The sequence below is a fragment of the Coregonus lavaretus genome (assembly GCF_964263955.1).
Source record: "Coregonus lavaretus genome assembly, chromosome: 18".
NCBI lineage: Eukaryota > Metazoa > Chordata > Actinopteri > Salmoniformes > Salmonidae > Coregonus > Coregonus lavaretus.
Genome location: NC_140005.1, coordinates 22,314,001 through 22,333,969, shown reverse-complemented (window position 1 = coordinate 22,333,969; position 19,969 = coordinate 22,314,001). Strand labels below are relative to the sequence as shown.

The window sequence follows — 19,969 nt, the reverse complement described above, 5'->3', positions numbered from 1 at the left end:
AATCTATGCCATGGGGCATTTTAGCTGTTCTGGCTCGTGGTGGCCCAACGCCCTATTAAGATAGTTTATGTTGGTGTTTCCTTTATTTTGGCAGTTACCTGTACATGGCAAGTGTACATAATGCAAGGAGATTTATGTACAATTGCAGAAGAGCTGTAAAACAATGTAATGTGACATTTTGATTTGAGTGCTATATTAGGCATAGATACTTTATGAAGTGCAAAGGGTGCTTGGGATATTGAGCCAAAAACGTGTTGGATGTACTGTATATCTGTCACATGGTCATATGAGCAAGTTGTTGTTCCATTAGCTAAAATAACCCAAAAATGCAAGATGGCATTGAAATAGAAAGGAAAGTCTTAAATGTTGACACATTAGACACTCACTTACAATACACATTCTAAACACTGAATTCCCTCAGGGACACTTTCATCCACAGTTTCTATTTATTTTTTATGGAGAATTATTTTGGTAATCAGCAACCTCCCCATCAATTACATGGTAACCTCTGAAAGGTCTTGAGTAAGTCATGTTGGAATAACAACCTGGTACTGATAGGATCTTAATTTGACCTGTATTGTCACAGAAAAATAATTCTACAGCAACAGGATTTGAATGTTTAGTCTATAATGTTTGCTTGATGGGTGGTCAGGCTATTAGCTAGTCAAAATGAGGCTACATGAAAAGTGGAATATTGTTAATATAACTGTTAGTGCAGGTTTTCAATGAATTTATGACAAAGCTCATCTGCAAATTCTCAGCAGCAAAAGAGTGATCAAATTAAGGTCTCACTGTATTAACCCCCCTGGAGTCAGCTGTGTGGTTTATGGTTAACGTTTTCTTTCACTGGTGACTTCCTCTAACAAACGGGTCTAGCATGGTACACTTCCAAACAACACTCATTAAAGTCAGTGATGTCTGTATAGAAACAAGTGTCATCATCACCAATCATATAATATTGCATAGCCTGTATACCTCGTCAAAGACTGCAATAACCCAAGAGCTCTCAGCAAGCCTTTCTGAGTTAGCGGGGAGAGCAGGGGTTGGAATGGAGCCAAGAACAGATGAAATGGACTTGACCAGTCATTTTATCTTAAACTGTAAATAACTAAAATCGAGAGAATGACGTCTTTGTTTGTTAAACTATTTTTATTGTAATGAAAGAAAATAAAGAATGAGACTCCGCCCACTCCGGATGTTTGGGGATGTTTTCCTGCGGTCCTATTTAACACCATTGCTGCTATTGTAGCAATTACGTTATTACCCAGTTATAAGTGTAACTGGTTACCAATATACTACTAACTGGTTACCAATATGCTACTAACTGGGTACCACATATGCTACTAACTGGATACCAATATGTTACTAACTGGTTACCAATATCCTACTAACTGGTTACCAATATGCTACTAACTGGTTACCAATATGCTATTAACTGGGTACCACATATGCTACTGTAAATGAGAGGCGGACACCATGTAGACGGAGGTCCCAAGGTTTTATTATTTAGTGCACACAAGATATCAGGTGCATGGGTCTTTTAGAGTGATAATAGTCATTTTGCTGATTGAGAAACTAGAAGCACAAATGCCCTGGATATGTTACATGCATAGTACTGTAAATGTGCTTTTAGATAATGAAAATCTATATAGCCAATTGATATACAATGCACTCTGTACACACACACTGCTATTGTGTTTGTGCAGACAATATTATTTAAAGGGATAGTTCACCCAAATTACTAAATGACACATTGGTTTCCTTACGCTGCAAGCAGTCTATGGACAAGGTATGACAGCAATCCATGCTTTGGTTTAGTTTCCCTGGCAGTGGTGGCACGGTTTCCAAATGCTGGCCTAGCCAGTGGAAATTGCTCCATTCTGCTTCCAGGGCAAGATTCATGACAATAAATGTCAACCTGTGGGATTTCTGCCTCAAATGCGAAAATGTTAGCATTTGGAAACAGTGCCAGGGAAACTAAACCAAAGCATGTATTTCTGTCATACCTTGTCTGCTTACAGGGTAAGGAAACCAATATGTCATTTTGTAATTTGGGTGAACTATCCCTCAATACATTAAGCATTTCTACCTTATAGTCAAGAGGTTTCGTTTATGATAATCATATAAATATCAACCTGTACATTGCATGGCAGCAACTATAAATTAATTTGGACTTAAATAATTTAAATTCTGTAATTCTCTCAGTATTTGTCTTTAGTAATATTGACTCTGGCAGTTGATCATATGCCACCCTTACCACACGAGGGAGCTGTTGTGCTGTGAATGATACCCTCCTCTATCTCAGGACTGGGAGAGCAGAAGAGCAATGTTCCAGTTCCAGGGGTGGATGTGGATGTGGATGTGGATGCCATATGATATCAGTCAGGTGCATCCTGTGGGTTTATGTCCTTTCAGCAGGGATGCTCCTGTTCTGTTCAGTGGTGGAGATCGAGGTCATTTCCCTTTTGGTTGGAAGAAGAAGAAGAAGGCGGCGGCGGCGGCAGCGGCAGCCTGCTGGGTGGCTGTGCACGTGACCTTTACTCCCCAGCTCAGACTCCCTAAACTTCATTTCACATTTTCCCTAGCAAGCATGCACACTGTTTGGCAAATAAAACAATGGCTTGCAACACATGACATGATGAGTATACATGCACATCTCTCTGACCCAAAAAGAGGACTATGGATTAATGACTGAGCATGTAAGTCATGGTTTACATTGACATTAATGCAACAAGAAGGCTAGTATTAAATTGAACTGCATCTCTTGGGCTGTTAAGTGATATAGGATCCCTGTGATTGCGGGGTGATGACATGATTCGACATCCAAATAAATATTCCTGCCACAGTCCTCCTGTTAGGGCATGCCAGGCCACATTGGCCCACTGAGGTTGTGCATGGTGTTAACTTTCCATTAGATGACATTGTGGTGACATTGCAAAGTGGTAGTGATGCAGGGCTATTTTCATTAGGTGCCTGTAAGGTGTGTGAATGTCACTTAAATAGCTCTGTGACTGGTGGCATTTATTTGGAATGTATCTGCTTGAGTAGGTGCAGGATAACACGGAAACACCATGTATCACATTGTTATTGATTATTGCATTGTTGGGTTTTAAGTTTGCAAGAAAGGCATTTCACTGTACTTGTGCATGTGACATTAAAACTAAACTTTGAACTTGGTGCCGTGTAAAATACTAAATAAGGCTGAAATCACTGATTCAGAGACTCATCATCAACGACATTATTGAGATTTTCCATAAGGGACTGGGTTTTCAAGCTTTATACAGTGAGGGAAAAAAGTATTTGATCCCCTGCTGATTTTGTACGTTTGCCCACTGACAAATAAATGATCAGTCTATAATTTTAACGGTAGGTTTATTTGAACAGTGAGAGACAGAATAACAACAAAAAATCCAGAAAAACGCATGTCAAAAATGTTATAAATTGATTTGCATTTTAATGAGGGAAAAAAGTATTTGACCTCCTCTCAATCAGAAAGATTTCTGGCTCCCAGGTGTCTTTTATACAGGTAACGAGCTGAGATTAGGAGCACACTCTTAAAGGGAGTGCTCCTAATCTCAGCTTGTTACCTGTATAAAAGACACCTGTCCACAGAAGCAATCAATCAATCAGATTCCAAACTCTCCACCATGGCCAAGACCAAAGAGCTCTCCAAGGATGTCAGGGACAAGATTGTAGACCTACACAAGGCTGGAATGGGCTACAAGACCATCGCCAAGCAGCTTGGTGAGAAGGTGACAACAGTTGGTGCGATTATTCGCAAATGGAAGAAACACAAAATAACTGTCAATCTCCCTCGGCCTGGGGCTCCATGCAAGATCTCACCTCGTGGAGTTGCAATGATCATGAGAACGGTGAAGAATCAGCCCAGAACTACACGGGAGGATCTTGTCAATGATCTCAAGGCAGCTGGGACCATAGTCACCAAGAAAACAATTGGTAACACACTACGCCGTGAAGGACTGAAATCCTGCCGCCCCCGCAAGGTCCCCCTGCTCAAGAAAGCACATTTACAGTTTGCCAATGACCATCTGAATGATTCAGAGGAGAACTGGGTGAAAGTGTTGTGGTCAGATGAGACCAAAATCGAGCTCTTTGGCATCACTCAACTCGCCGTGTTTGGAGGAGGAGGAATGCTGCCTATGACCCCAAGAACACCATCCCCACCGTCAAACATGGAGGTGGAAACATTATGCTTTGGGGGTGTTTTTCTACTAAGGGGACAGGACAATTTCACTGCATCAAAGGGACGATGGACGAGGCCATGTACCGTCAAATCTTGGGTGAGAACCTCCTTCCCTCAGCCAGGGCATTGAAAATGGGTCGTGGATGGGTATTCCAGCATGAATGACCCAAAACACACGGCCAAGGCAACAAAGGAGTGGCTCAAGAAGAAGCACATTAAGGTCCTGGAGTGGCCTAGCCAGTCTCCAGACCTTAATCCCATAGAAAATCTGTGGAGGGAGCTCACATTTTTGACATGTGTTTTCTGGATTTTTTTGTTGTTATTCTGTCTCTCACTGTTCAAATAAACCTCCCATTAAAATTATAGACTGATCATGTCTTTGTCAGTGGGCAAACTTACAAAATCAGCAGGGGATCAAATACTTTTTTTCCGTCACTGTAGCTATCTATATTGATTTAATCAAATGGTAGGTGTTCTCTTGAGTGTATGATTGTCTGTGTTGAATACTAGAGCTTTCTTGGCCAGGTCTCCTTTGAAAAATAGGCCTATGACCTCAATTGGACTACATGCTTTCAATAAATACAAATCCAACCATAGCATGAATTCTAAACAAACACAATTTGATGAAACATGCTATGATTAATTGTAGATTCTCTATCAAGCCCTTATGCCTACTCCTGGAATGTAATAAAACATGGAGAATTTCCTTAAATTTATGGGCAAACAAAAATATATTCCCAATCACTGCAAAAATAATAGGTTTTAAGTTTCCATCGGTAACTAAATGTAAAATGTAAATAGGATTATACGGTGTACTGTATAAGAAAACATATGATACAGATTTAGATAAAGATAAATAGATAAAGATATATAAAAAAAAAAAGATTTGTTAAATACAGAACATAAAAGTGTTCTCCTGCTGTCCTTATTGCTGACTGCCTAGTGTGGGCAGACTGTACTGTATATATGTATATCTGTATATGTCCCACTATGACTCATTGAGCTTGTATGTAGCCCTACTGTATGTGCTTGTACTGTGTGCATGCCATGTGGTGAGTGGGTCAAGGCCCCCCCCCTTCGCTGGCATGGTCCGTGGTTCTGTGAGTAGTCCTAATCCCAGCGCTGCATGGTGCTGTCTGTGACCCTCCAGAGCAGAGCGGCCCACCCCAGCAGCGCCCGTCTCCCCGCATTGTCATGACGCCTCCAGGGGTGTCTGTCTGTGCCCTTCCAGCCCAGGCAGTGTCAGGATGACTGCATCAGCCCTGTCAGCCGCTTGCCCGTCAACGACTTGCCCTGGAAAATGGAAACAAACTTTACTGGCTGAGTTTCTGAAAAATCATGCAGTCTGTGTACAATGCTGTGCCAAGAAAGTACTTAGACTAGCTATCCCTGCCAACATGTTGAGCACTTACCTGTCCTTAAAATGGTAAGAAATACCAGCAAAATAACTCTGCCCTACTAGCCTACATAATCATTTTGAACTTGAAAAAGATCTTCATTAGGTTGCGTGCCCGTGATACAGCCCCAGTTCCTGGTGACTTACCACACTGCGGGTGAACTTCTCCAGGGAGGTACGGCGGCCCTGCTCACTCTCTGTCTGCGACTAGGGGCAGCATGGTGTGGGGGTAGAAAACGTTGAGCGGCATGGGGAGGGGAAGGGAAGAGGGAAGATTAGAAAAGTGTCAAGGCAAACCACAGGTTACATTTTAGGCCATGAAGCCAGAAGCGGTGGCTGTGTGCTTTCAAACATATTTATTAAATGCATAATATCACAGTTTTACGATGGTGAAGGTGTGACTGAGTAGGGGTTAGTTACAGCTCACCAGCTTCTTTCTGGCTAGCAGGAGGTCCTGATAGATGTTGGATCTCAGGAAGCGTGCATAGCTGTCACTTTTCATCAACTTGAAGATGTGTTCCTAAAGAAGAAGGAGAGGTGGTGATGATGGTCGTTGTGTGTGTGTGTGTGTGTGTGTGTGTGTGTGTGTGTGTGTGTGTGTGTGTGTGTGTGTGTGTGTGTGTGTGTGTGTGTGTGTGTGTGTGTGTGTGTGTGTGTGTGTGTGTGTGTGCGCATGCGTCCGTGTGTGTGTGTGTGCATGCGTGCGATTGTGTGTGTGTGAGAGAGAGAGAGAGAGAGAGCGAGGCAGGGAGAGTTGAGTTGATGATTATGTAAGAGTGGGAACGGAGGAGCTGAGAGTAAACCATGCATGCTAACATGGAGGGAAGAAGGAGTCTCCTGAGAGGGCTGAGTGAACACAGAGCCATCGTATAGCCATTGAAGCTCATGCACCGTGAGGCAGTTGCCCTCAAACAAAACTAATACAGTTTGAACCTAAGGAATCTAGGATGAATGCATGTGCTTTTCACAGGCATTACTCGGCCCATTAGACCCTGAAAAACATTGTTTCTTCACCACCATTCAATCACTTCCCTTTCACTCCATCTGTCCATCCACCCCCCTCTCAGCCAGCAGTGTGTGGGTGGGGATTATGATGTGATGTGTTTGTGTGAGTTGTTGAATGTGTGTGCAGTAGTAGCAGTAGTTTTGACTGTGTGTGTGGTCGTGCATGCATATGTGTTTGAGTGCATATGGGAGACTGTGATATGTACCTGTGCATCCTCATAGCTGTATCGTCCAGGATCTTTGAGGTTATGGCTAGTGCGCTCATAGCTGTGGGAGTCCAGGTTGATGGAGCTGGGTGCACCCTCTGCCAGGAACTCCTGCCAGATCTCCTGGGCCCTGGCTGCCACGTTCTCAAGGGGCCTCCGCTTCAAGTCCTGCACTGCCAACCAGAACCTTGTCAAGGGGCACAGGAAGGGCACAGCCAATAGAGATCAGTGTCTGCAGCATTCACTTCCTAATGTTAAACTGCCAGGAGAGGAGAGCGCCCCCTTGTGGACATTCAGAGCACTCATTCCCTTAATCTCATTACCGCCACTCAAAAGCCTCTATAGGCCTGGGGAATAGAAATGGATGTGAAACAGTAGAAGGGAAGAAGATAGTGACTATGTTATCATTGGGAACTGTGCCTGCCTGAGCCTATAAGGCTCCATCTCTCACCGGAGGTTCTCTGAGCTGAACTCCGACTCCAGGAACTTGAGGAAAGCGTCCTGTCCCGCTGGGTCCTTGAGGGCCTCCTCCAGAGAGAAGCCCCACTTCTTCACACGGTGCTGGCTGGGGTCCCGGCTGCTCATAGGGAAGAACGGAGAGAGACAACTATGAGGCATCTCAGAGTGCCAATCAAAACTAGCATAGAGCTGATTTGCTGTACATGCTATTCTCACACTCACAGCTCCCACAGTACATGCCTTGACTACATGGAGCCGTGACTACATGGAACTCTATTCCACATCAAGTAACTCATGCCAGCAGTAAAATTAGATTTAAAAAACAGATAAAAATACACCTTAAGGAACAGCAGGGACTATGAAGCAACACAAACATAGACACATGCATACAAACACACAATAACATATACACTATACACACATGTACACATGGATTTTGTGTTATAGATATGCGGTATTAGAGTAGAGGCCTGAGGGAACACACTTAATATGTTGTGAAATCTGTTATGAATGTATTGTATGTTTTTCAAATGTATAATTGCTTTAATTTTGCAGGACCCCAGGGAGAGTATGTGGATCAATAATAAATACAAATACAAATACAAATACCTTGTGGGTGTGTATGCTGTTTAAAATGTGGAGTGCATAGGGAAAGAAAGAGGAGCCAGCACCTGAGAGCACTAACCCTCTGCCTGACCCCACTAGCCATTTAGAGGAGTGATTGTGTTTGACTAGTTAGGTCTGTCCATGGTGCCTATGGCCTCACGCCACCGGAGGCTGCTGAGGGGAGGACGGCTCATAATAATGGCTGGAATGGAGTCAATGGAATGGTATCAAACACATGGAAGCCATGTTCGATTACCATTCCATTTATTCCATTCCAGCCATTACTATGAGTCCGTTCTTCCCAATACAAGTGCCACCAACCTGTGCCTCACACTGCCTCCCCAGTGAACCCACCTAGCCTCCAGGTCCCAGAAGGTTATGTCATCGCTGATCCAGGGGTTGGATGGTTCAACAGTTGACGCTAAAGGATCGTAGACCATGAACTGTTCTGTGTAGCTCATGAGGCTGTCCGCTACTTTGGACATTTTCATACAGTGTCTGTCCAGCTGCATGTTCAAGAAGGAAATCTGAGAGAGAAAATAATTAAAGACGGCAGAATGAGACAGTAGCTCATTACTCAGAGGTGGGTTGGCGTTATGATTGATGAGTGAGACAGACAGACAGACAGACAGACAGCAGGAGAGAATGGATAATGACGGTGTTAGTAATGACCTGTCAGGAGCATCACAGAGTGTGTTACCTCCTTCTGAACGTCCTCTCTGGTGGGCTTCCTGGCTGGCTGGGACAGGATGGACTGGTGGACTGGACTCTGAGTCTGGGTGTCATCTGTAACCCCATACACCGACTGGAGAGGGACAGAATGGATATACATGTCTGTTGTTGCTTATACACTCACCCTCCACACACACACACACAGATACATACATACATAAACAAACAGAGAGACCACTCATCACTAAAAGTCTTCTTCCTTACCTTTTTCACCCTCTGTGGATTCTTCTCTCTCTGGCACTTGCGAATGTCCATCTCTGTGGTGTTTACACAGCCTGGCTGTGAGAGAGTTAGTTTCTAGGTCAGATTATAGTGGGTCACCAGGCACATCCTTCCCTAGCCTGGAGGCTAGACTTAATTCAACACTGGAGTTGGCTAATAGAGAACCCCACTAGGATCCAGACTAATTCAGGCTAACCCAGGCCCCACTAAACACTAAAACACTTTATTGTTCTAACATTGGAGCCCTATGGGACTTTCACTGTAACATTCCTTGTCCTTTCATCATGCCATCTCTCTAGCCCTCCTTCAGACCTTAGCACCACCACCTCCTCCTCTCAGCTTACCACCACCACCCTTCAGCTTACCACAGGGCGATGGACGTCCCAGAATGCCCTCTCTTGGCTGTCCAGGATCTTCCTCTCAGCCTTGTCCTTCTTCCTGTCGATCCTGAGGGTAGGGGAGAGAGGACAGAGCCAAGTCAATACTGAGCACACAGACAGACGTGTCACTCTTACTGAGAGACTAGAGGAGGGTAAAAGCTCAAAGTGGAAGTCACAACCTGTTTCGTCACTTCACCAAGCAATCTGGGGTCTGGCCGCTGGCTGGTAGGGTACAACTCTTACATAACTGACATTTACTGATCAGTGCTTGGTTGGCCTGTTTCTCTCTCTCACCCTGAATGTAACAGAGCTTAATGTATTCGCTCTTAACTACAGTAAATACTTAGTGCTCAGACTATAATCATTTGAAAGGATAATCATGACCAATGAGGTTTTTCTCAAGTCCTGATATCGTGTTTACAAATGTCAACCAGCAGATGGAGATGTAGTGGAAGGAACAGTGATAAAAGTGAATGAATAAAATATCATCTAGAAAGTAACCTAGGGGTATGCATCTGGCAAACTGGTGACTCTATAGTCACCTGCATCAGTGCATGAAATATAAGGAATACACTGACATATGGCACAATAGACAAAGTATCAAAACCACAATGTGTTGTGTGCGTGCTCTTTTGCCTAGTTACTGTCCACTCACTTGACCTGCGCCTCAGCTTGCATGAAGATGAACTCCCACTTCCTGGCGAAGGCCCTCTGCAGTCGAGCCAGGTTCTCCTGTAAGACCCCCCAATCATAGAGACATGAGGTGTGAGAATAAACCAGTGAAGGTTCTTGGGTAATTGCATCCAGTGGCGGCTCCTGAAAAAATTCTCAGGGGGGGCAATTTTTCTGATGATTTAGGTGACCTACACACATTTTAAAAAAGATATGTCCAGCAACAACATGAAGACAGGGGCAGCATATAAGTCAATACCAGAAGCATTTATTGACTGATCTCAAAAGTGTTGGCTTACCAGGGTTGGTGGAGCCCTCAGTTTCATCTTTGCCTCGCAAAGCTAACTCAAACACTCCGCAAAACTTCACACACTGGATTAGCCGGCTGAGGATGTGGCGGTTCTTGCTAATGTCGTAGTAAATATATTTGTTATAGTGAATATGGAATATGATATGTTGAGTAAAATGTTGTGCTAAGATCTACAGTGGGGAAAAAAAGTATTTAGTCAGCCACCAATTGTGCAAGTTCTCCCACTTAAAAAGATGAGAGAGGCCTGTAATTTTCATCATAGGTACACGTCAACTATGACAGACAAATCGAGAAAAAAAAATCCAGAAAATCAATTGTAGGATTTTTAATGAATTTATTTGCAAATTATGGTGGAAAATAAGTATTTGGTCACCTACAAACAAGCAAGATTTCTGGCTCTCACAGACCTGTAACTTCTTCTTTAAGAGGCTCCTCTGTCCTCCGCTCGTTACCTGTATTAATGGCACCTGTTTGAACTTGTTATCAGTATAAAAGACACCTGTCCACAACCTCAAACAGTCACACTCCAAACTCCACTATGGCCAAGACCAAAGAGCTGTCAAAGGACACCAGAAACAAAATTGTAGACCTGCACCAGGCTGGGAAGACTGAATCTGCAATAGGTAAGCAGCTTGGTTTGAAGAAATCAACTGTGGGAGCAATTATTAGGAAATGGAAGACATACAAGACCACTGATAATCTCCCTCGATCTGGGGCTCCACGCAAGATCTCACCCCGTGGGGTCAAAATGATCACAAGAACAGTGAGCAAAAATCCCAGAACCACACGGGGGGACCTAGTGAATGACCTGCAGAGAGCTGGGACCAAAGTAACAAAGCCTACCATCAGTAACACACTACGCCGCCAGGGACTCAAATCCTGCAGTGCCAGACGTGTCCCCCTGCTTAAGCCAGGTCATGTCCAGGCCCGTCTGAAGTTTGCTAGAGTGCATTTGGATGATCCAGAAGAGGATTGGGAGAATGTCATATGGTCAGATGAAACCAAAATAGAACTTTTTGGTAAAAACTCAACTCGTCGTATTTGGAGGACAAAGAATGCTGAGTTGCATCCAAAGAACACCATACCTACTGTGAAGCATGGGGGTGGAAACATCATGCTTTGGGGCTGTTTTTCTGCAAAGGGACCAGGACGACTGATCCGTGTAAAGGAAAGAATGAATGGGGCCATGTATCGTGAGATTTTGAGTGAAAACCTCCTTCCATCAGCAAGGGCATTGAAGATGAAACGTGGCTGGGTCTTTCAGCATGACAATGATCCCAAACACACCGCCCGGGCAACGAAGGAGTGGCTTCGTAAGAAGCATTTCAAGGTCCTGGAGTGGCCTAGCCAGTCTCCAGATCTCAACCCCATAGAAAATCTTTGGAGGGAGTTGAAAGTCCGTGTTGCCCAGCGACAGCCCCAAAATATCACTGCTCTAGAGGAGATCTGCATGGAGGAATGGGCCAAAATACCAGCAACAGTGTGTGAAAACCTTGTGAAGACTTAAAGAAAACATTTGACCTGTGTCATTGCCAACAAAGGGTATATAACAAAGTATTGAGAAACTTTTGTTATTGACCAAATACTTATTTTCCACCAAAATTTGCAAATAAATGCATAAAAAATCCTACAATGTGATTTTCTGGATTTTTTTTTCTCATTTTGTCTGTCATAGTTGACGTGTACCTATGATGAAAATTACAGGCCTCTCTCATCTTTTTAAGTGGGAGAACTTGCACAATTGGTGGCTGACTAAATACTTTTTTTCCCCACTGTATTTAGGTCAGGAGCTGGTTATAAGTTATGTTCCTATCCAATAACAATGGACAAAAGGGTCCTATCTTGTCAGCCTTGTCAGTTTCAGTTCTCCAGTAAACTTGTGATTATCAACACTAACCTCATCGTTGTGGCGGCGGACAGCTAGCCTGTATCCCTCATCCAGTTGAGTGGGAATGTTCACTCTCCCCAAAGCAGACAATCTCAAACAGCTATCCATGTGGGTCTTTGACAGCTCATGTTTCTTAATCTTTCCTGAAAGATGGTGCATGTCCGTTACACACCAGTCGCTGTCCAAGCGGTGCTGTCTGCCGTGCCGCCTTCAGGGTGAAAGAGTAAGCAGGGGGTAGCAGAAGACTGCATTAGCTACATCGCAGCCTGCTAGCCAGGTTTTTCGTTCGTACCAATTTTTGGAAAATCCTCGGGTGTAGGACTTCCCCCCTTTAGTAGAAACCTGTTGAATTATAAAATTTGGTCTGGGAGGTCCTAATTGTTTCGTTGCCAATTTATCTTGATTTGTTCGCCGACAAAAAGTAACTTATTTCAAAGAGACAATCGAGTTGCACTGAACGCTATAGCCATCTTGATAGTAGTACGTGAATTGATTGATGAGGCTACCCGCTCTTTTCTTAGTTACGTTCATGGTTACGTTACGTATGACGAAAGCGCGTAAGTGCAAGCCCTCAGAAACCCATAGAGATTGTATTGAAAGCTCTGATATTTGAAAAAAATAGATTTTACATGGGAGTCTATGACAGACTTCTGGGCGATTTTCAACCTGACTGAAATCGCCCCAAAAGGGGGGGGGGGGGGCCATTTGAAGCACGACTTTAGCCTGATTGGACATTTAGTGGCACTGTGGCAGATCAGACGTCTAGATTACAACACTGATAACTACTGTTGCCGTGATATAATTGATTAGAAAAAAAATCCCTTCCTTTTCCCGTTTGGCAGTGCGTCGCCCATATCGCCCTATTGAACACACCGCCCCTGATTGCATCGCTATAATGCTATTTCTGCATAAAGCTAGCCAGCTCAGCTTAACCAGCAAGTAATATCATGGCTGTTGTAATTTGCATATAATAAGGGCATCTGCTTGGCAAGTGAGCAATGCAAACATCTGTCATACATATTCAATGAAGTGACCTATTTGAATTGTGGAGAAAACAACACTCTGACCCGACCACCAAACCTATACAGTGTGGAATAGACTAGAGCTCAGCAGCATGGCACGTGATCTGAGAGAATCTGTAGTTGTGTAGTTGATACCTCTGTTAAAGGGTCAGTAGTGTATTGATAGTGTACTGATGACAGTTCCAGTAAGATGAATAGGGGACTCACAGCCTCGTAGTCAGCTAGCTCCAGCCTGGCCTTGTTCTGCATGGTGCGCTTGCACAGGTAAATAGCTACAGAGGAGAGAGAAGACAGCAGAGAGTAGTCAGTTACTTACTGTTGCTTGGCAGACTGCCTGCCTTTAGTGATATTGCCAAACAAATGTCACAAATGCTGTATCGCCAGTTGTAAGTGTAGTTCATCTCTTGTAAACAAATGCCACCTACTCGGTTTCCGCCTGAGTAAATCTGTTCTGATCAGAGTGCGGTGAGCAATATTTAATGAGACAGTTGGTAACTTTCTCATTTACATAATCAGGCTGGAGAAATGCCATGCAAACATGAAAGCCTGGAGATGTACAATAATGTCACGTAAGACCTTTGTACCCTGATTGGCTAATCTAGCGCTGCAGACCTGGGGGTAAAATGAGATCCTCCTGGGGAGATAGTGGGATGCATTACAGAGTGGGCCACTCAATCAATACTGGGTGTGAGACAACAACAGATCCATAGTCTGTGTTTACACTCTAGGCAGGAGGATATGACACATTCTGGGCCAGACACTCTGCTCTCACTCTGCACTGAGCAGGGCTATAGGTTAGGCTGGCTGGGAGGGGGGACATCAGGGGGGAATAATTAGGGGTTACACATAATGAAAATCTGAGGGGTGACATTTAGACACGTTTGAGTTCAGTGATATTTTCCAATTCCACCCCTAGGGACCACAACATAACTTACCATAGTCTGTGTTTTCAGGTTCCCAACAATTAGAGGGCCAGAAGAATGGAGCCTGAGGAGGAAGGTGGAGAGATCATTCAATTACTCATCATCTTAAGATCATTTCAACATCAGAGCATCTGCCCAAGACTGGAGAGGGTCTCCTTTTTATTGTTTTTCCTAATGTTGATGCAGACAATTTTCTCCACACTGTCTCTAGCAGCAGCTCCTTTTCTTTTTGTTTCATTCAGTAAACATTGTTGTGTTGAGTATATGGATCCAAATGTTCAAATAATGAGGTTTTAAACACATTTCTGAGACACAGTTTTGTTTAAAGACGGGCAGCCCCCGGTTTTAATATGCATGTTGTGTCCAGTCCACCCTGACTCATAGCCCTGAGTCCTGTTGAGATTAAGATGCTGGAGAACATACAAACGGCCCAAACGCTTTGTTCCTGCCTTTTCCTGCCTTTTCCTCTCTAAAAACATGATCAAGTTAAAAGAAGACGAGTGGTGTGATGATCAATGCCCTTCTTATGCTTTGCATAACTATCTAGGTAAGAACAGTAGCTATATTCTCTATTCCTATTTCATTGACTATTGCAATTGATATTTTAGATTTACAGTTAATTCCATGATGCATATATATTGGATTTCTCAGATCTATCATGCATTTTTAATGATGGGTGGAATTAGAATGTAGAGATGTTCCACGACATCTCCAATATCACTCATATAATTAGCTTAAAGCCCCAATGCAGTCTTTGTAATTTTATTTTTTAAGTCATCACTGTATGTCTAATAGGTCACTGTGTGTGTTTAGCGAAACATGAAAATGTAAATGCTCAGTCTGATCATGTCGGTGTTAGGAAACAAATTTGAAGATATTTACATACACAGCCCTGATTGGCTGATGGGATGGTCTAGAGCCTACCCCCTTACCCAGACGAACAGACATTGGTCTATTATAATCAGATCACACTGTTCCATTCCACCTGAACAGGTTGAAATTCCAGGATTCTTTTCCAAACAGCTTTTACACAAAAAGGGCATTATCATTTTTTTCACCGTTTCGGAGTGTTATTTCGACCTCATAGTGTGGAAATATCATAACTGCACTGCCCCTTTAACAACAAAAGGCTAACAAGATGAATGAGATATGAATATGTGTCAGAATCAAAACATCAAACAGACAGGTTAACATTTTCTCTAGTCTAAACCAAACTGTAGCAGTGATATTTTATGGTGTGAGTCTGCTTATAGCCGCGGGAAGTAGGGGTGCTGGGGGTGCTGCAAATTGAAATACTTTTGTTGAAATTATAAAAAATAAATAAACATTATTAAAGTACATTTTCCCCAAAATGATATTAGCTTACTCCTGTCTGAACAGATATGAATAAAATAATTCAAAATACTACACCAGAGAGCATAACTTAGCCACAGAGGATCAATAGCTTCTAAAAAATAGCTGTGGATTAAGTTTTATCACAGGCACTTACAGTTGTGAAGGCTGCAATTTGGGCAACGTGCATGCCAAATATAGAACAGCTAGTTGCAGTTTGGCCATAGACATATAATCTATAGAAGGATTTTGGAACATTTAACCCTGGCACTTTGACTTTTAAAATCATGGGTACACTAGCAATGGTTGCCAGTCCTGATTTGAATGGGAATTATATTTCTATGGTTGGTTGTGGCTGTCAATCTGTCAAATTTCAAAATGCACAAGAAAACACATAGGGATACCATTTGGAAAGCAAATGCCTACTGCTGAAAAGAGAAGACTAATCCGTCTGTAGAAGCTAATAATTTTGTGTGCGATTGCATTTAGAATTGTTGTTCAATGATTGGGCTTATAAAAGCACTGTCTGACCCATTTTCCTCTCAAAGGCTCTGTGTCTGTATGCTGTATGCGTGTGATAAATAAGTTACATACAGTGTCTTCGGAAAGTTTTCAGACCCCTTGACTCCAATCAATTGAATTTACCACAGGTGGACTCCAATGAAGTTGTAGAAACATCTCAAGGATGATCAATGGAAACAGGATGCACCTGAACTCAATTTAAAGTCTCATACAGTGGGGGGAAAAAAGTATTTAGTCAGCCACCAATTGTGCAAGTTCTCCCACTTAAAAAGATGAGAGAGGCCTGTAATTTTCATCATAGGTACACGTCAACTATGACAGACAAAATGAGGAAAAAAAATCCAGAAAATCACATTGTAGGATTTTTAATGAATTTATTTGCAAATTATGGTGGAAAATAAGTATTTGGTCAATAACAAAAGTTTCTCAATACTTTGTTATATACCCTTTGTTGGCAATGACACAGGTCAAACGTTTTCTGTAAGTCTTCACAAGGTTTTCACACACTGTTGCTGGTATTTTGGCCCATTCCTCCATGCAGATCTCCTCTAGAGCAGTGATGTTTTGGGGCTGTCGCTGGGCAACACGGACTTTCAACTCCCTCCAAAGATTTTCTATGGGGTTGAGATCTGGAGATTGGCTAGGCCACTCCAGGACCTTGAAATGCTTCTTACGAAGCCACTCCTTCGTTGCCCGGGCGGTGTGTTTGGGATCATTGTCATGCAGAAAGACCCAGCCACGTTTCATCTTCAATGCCCTTGCTGATGGAAGGAGGTTTTCACTCAAAATCTCACGATACATGGCCCCATTCATTCTTTCCTTTACACAGATCAGTCGTCCTGGTCCCTTTGCAGAAAAACAGCCCCAAAGCATGATGTTTCCACCCCCATGCTTCACAGTAGGTATGGTGTTCTTTCGATGCAACTCAGCATTCTTTGTCCTCCAAACACGACGAGTTGAGTTTTTACCAAAAATTTCTATTTTGGTTTAATCTGACCATATGACATTCTCCCAATCCTCTTCTGGATCATCCAAATGCACTCTAGCAAACTTCAGACGGGCCTGGACATGTACTGGCTTAAGCAGGGGGACACGTCTGGCACTGCAGGATTTGAGTCCCTGGCGGCGTAGTGTGTTACTGATGGTAGGCTTTGTTACTTTGGTCCCAGCTCTCTGCAGGTCATTCACTAGGTCCCCCCGTGTGGTTCTGGGATTTTTGCTCACCGTTCTTGTGATCATTTTGACCCCACGGGGTGAGATCTTGCGTGGAGCCCCAGATCGAGGGAGATTATCAGTGGTCTTGTATGTCTTCCATTTCCTAATAATTGCTACCACAGTTGATTTCTTCAAACCAAGCTGCTTACCTATTGCAGATTCAGTCTTCCCAGCCTGGTGCAGGTCTACAATTTTGTTTCTGGTGTCCTTTGACAGCTCTTTGGTCTTGGCCATAGTGGAGTTTGGAGTGTGACTGTTTGAGGTTGTGGACAGGTGTCTTTTATACTGATAACAAGTTCAAATATGTGCCATTAATACAGGTAACGAGTGGAGGACAGAGGAGCCTCTTAAAGAAGAAGTTACAGGTCTGTGAGAGCCAGAAATCTGGCTTGTTTGTAGGTGACCAAATACTTATTTTCCACCATAATTTGCAAATAAATTCATAAAAAATCCTACAATGTGATTTTCTGGAAAAAAAATTCTCAATTTGTCTGTCATAGTTGACGTGTACCTATGATGAAAATTACAGGCCTCTCTCATCTTTTTAAGTGGGAGAACTTGCACAATTGGTGGCTGACTAAATACTTTTATTCCCCACTGTAGCAAAGGATCTGAATACTTATGTAAATGAGGTATTTCTGTTTTTTGTCATTATAGGTTATTGTGTGTAGATTGATGAGGAAAATGTTTTATTTATTAAATTTTAGAATAAGGCTGTAATGTAACAAAATGTGGAAAAAGTCAAAGGGTCTGAATACTTTCCGAATGCACTGTAACTAAATTAACCCATAGACCAATAAGCATGACTGGTCAAATGTATTTACATCGTCTGGTATTTCCAAAAATGTGATTTTCTGGATTTTTTTCTCTCAATTTGTCTGTCATAGTTGACGTGTACCTATGATGAAAATTACAGGCCTCTCTCATCTTTTTAAGTGGGAGAACTTGCACAATTAGTGGCTGACTAAATACTTTTTTCCCTCACTGTATTATATACAGGTGCATTCGGAAGGTATTCAGACCCCTTGACTTTTTCCACATTTTGTTACGTTACAGCCTTATTCTATTTTCCCCTCATCAATCTACACACAATACCCTATAATGACAAAGCAAAAAACAGAAATACCTTATTTACATAAGTATTCAGACCCTTTGTATTGAGACTAGAAATTGAGCTCAGGAACATCCTGTTTCCATTGATCATCCTTGAGATGTTTCTACAACTTGATTGGAGTCCACCTGTGGTAAATTCAATTGATTGGACATGATTTGGAAAGGCACACACCTGTCTATATAAGGTCCCGCAGTTGACAGTGCATGTCAGAGCAAAAACCAAGCCATGAGGTCGAAGGAATTGTCTGTAGAGTTCTGAGACAAGAACCCGATGGTCACTCTGACAAGCTCCAGAGTTCCTCTGTGGCGATGGGAGAACCTTCCAGAAGGACAACCATCTCTGCAGCACTCCACCAATCAGGCCTTTATGGTAGAGTGGCCAGACGGAAGCCACTCCTCAGTAAAAGGCACATGAGAGCCCGCTTGGAGTTTGCCAAAAGGCACCTAAAGGACTCTGAGACCATTTGAAACAAGATTCCCTGGTCTGATGAAACCAAGATTGAACTCTTTGGCCTGAATGCCAAGCGTCACGTCTGGAGGAAACCTGGCACCATCCCTACGGTGAAGCATGGTGGTGGCAGCATCATGCTGTGGGGATGTTTTTCAGCGGCAGGGACTGGGAGACTAGTCAGGATCAAGGGAAAGATGAACGGAGCAAAGTACAGAGAGATCCTTGATGAAAACCTGCTCCAGAGCGCTCAGGATCTCAGACTGAGTCGAAGGTTCACCTTCCAACAGGACAACGACCCTAAGCTCACAGCCAGAACCTCACAGGTGTGGCTTCGGGACAAGTCTCTGACTGTTCTTGAGTGGCCCAGCCAGAGCCCGGACTTGAACCCGATCGAACATCTCTGGAGAGACCTGAAAATAGCTGTGCAGCAACGCTCCCCATCCAACCTGACAGAGCTTGAGAGGATCTGCAGAGAAGAATGGGAGAAACTCCCCAAATACAGGTGTAAAGCTTGTAGCGTCATACCCAAGAAGACTCAAGGCTGTAATCGCTGCCAAAGGTGCTTCAACAAAGTGATGAGTAAAGAGTCTGAATACTGTTTTTGCTTTGTCATTATGGGGTATTGTGTGTGTAGATTGATGAGGGGAAAAAAACAATTTAATCAATTTTAGAATAAGGCTGTAACGTAACAAAATGTGGAAAAAGTCAAGAGGTACTTCAATTACCTCGTACCCCTGCACATCGACTTGGTACTAGGACCCCGTGTATATAGCCAAGTTATTGTTACTCATTGTATATCTATTATTACTTGTATTACTTTTCTATTATTATTACGTGTTTTACTTTTCTATTATTTCTCTATTTTCTTTCTCTCTACATTGTTAGGAAAGGCCCGTAAATAAGCTTTTCACTATTAGTCTACACCTGTTGTTTACGAAGCATGTGACAAATAACATTTGATTTGATTTGAACAGCAATGCCAGATTGTAGATCTGCAACACTGTACATTGTGCCTCTCCAATTGATTTAATCTATAATATCAAAATTGGTATTTATATTTATAATATAGTGATAATATCTGTAGCGATTTACCCACAGGTTAAGGGAGAGAACAAGAGTGTCACGCCCTGGCTCTGGGGACTCTTATATGTTGAGCCAGGGTGTGGATTTTCTATGTGTTATTTACTATGTTGTGTTCTAGTTCGTGTATTTCTATGTTGGCCAAGGTGGTTCCCAATCAGAGACAGCTGTAGCTCGTTGTCTCTGATTGGGGTCCATACTTATGCGGCCTGTTGGCACATGTTTATTGTG

General features: G+C 42.9%; 1 protein-coding gene across 1 annotated transcript in view; it reads right to left on the bottom strand.

Annotated features, from left to right (window-relative positions):
- Positions 1-5,380: 5,380 nt before the first annotated feature.
- LOC311145874 (regulator of G-protein signaling 6-like) overlaps positions 5,381-19,969 on the bottom strand; it is an 88,723-nt gene continuing 74,134 nt past the window's right edge. Inside the window, exons 6-17 of the mRNA XM_084182228.1 lie at positions 14,038-14,089; positions 13,310-13,374; positions 9,866-9,942; positions 9,196-9,277; positions 8,813-8,887; positions 8,577-8,681; positions 8,231-8,403; positions 7,263-7,388; positions 6,812-6,998; positions 6,028-6,120; positions 5,748-5,798; positions 5,381-5,497 (exon numbers count right to left, since the gene is read on the bottom strand). Coding sequence (XP_084038354.1) covers positions 5,447-5,497; positions 5,748-5,798; positions 6,028-6,120; positions 6,812-6,998; positions 7,263-7,388; positions 8,231-8,403; positions 8,577-8,681; positions 8,813-8,887; positions 9,196-9,277; positions 9,866-9,942; positions 13,310-13,374; positions 14,038-14,089 — 1,137 coding nt within the window. The 3' untranslated portion in view covers positions 5,381-5,446. The remainder of the gene's footprint in view (positions 5,498-5,747; positions 5,799-6,027; positions 6,121-6,811; positions 6,999-7,262; positions 7,389-8,230; positions 8,404-8,576; positions 8,682-8,812; positions 8,888-9,195; positions 9,278-9,865; positions 9,943-13,309; positions 13,375-14,037; positions 14,090-19,969) is intronic.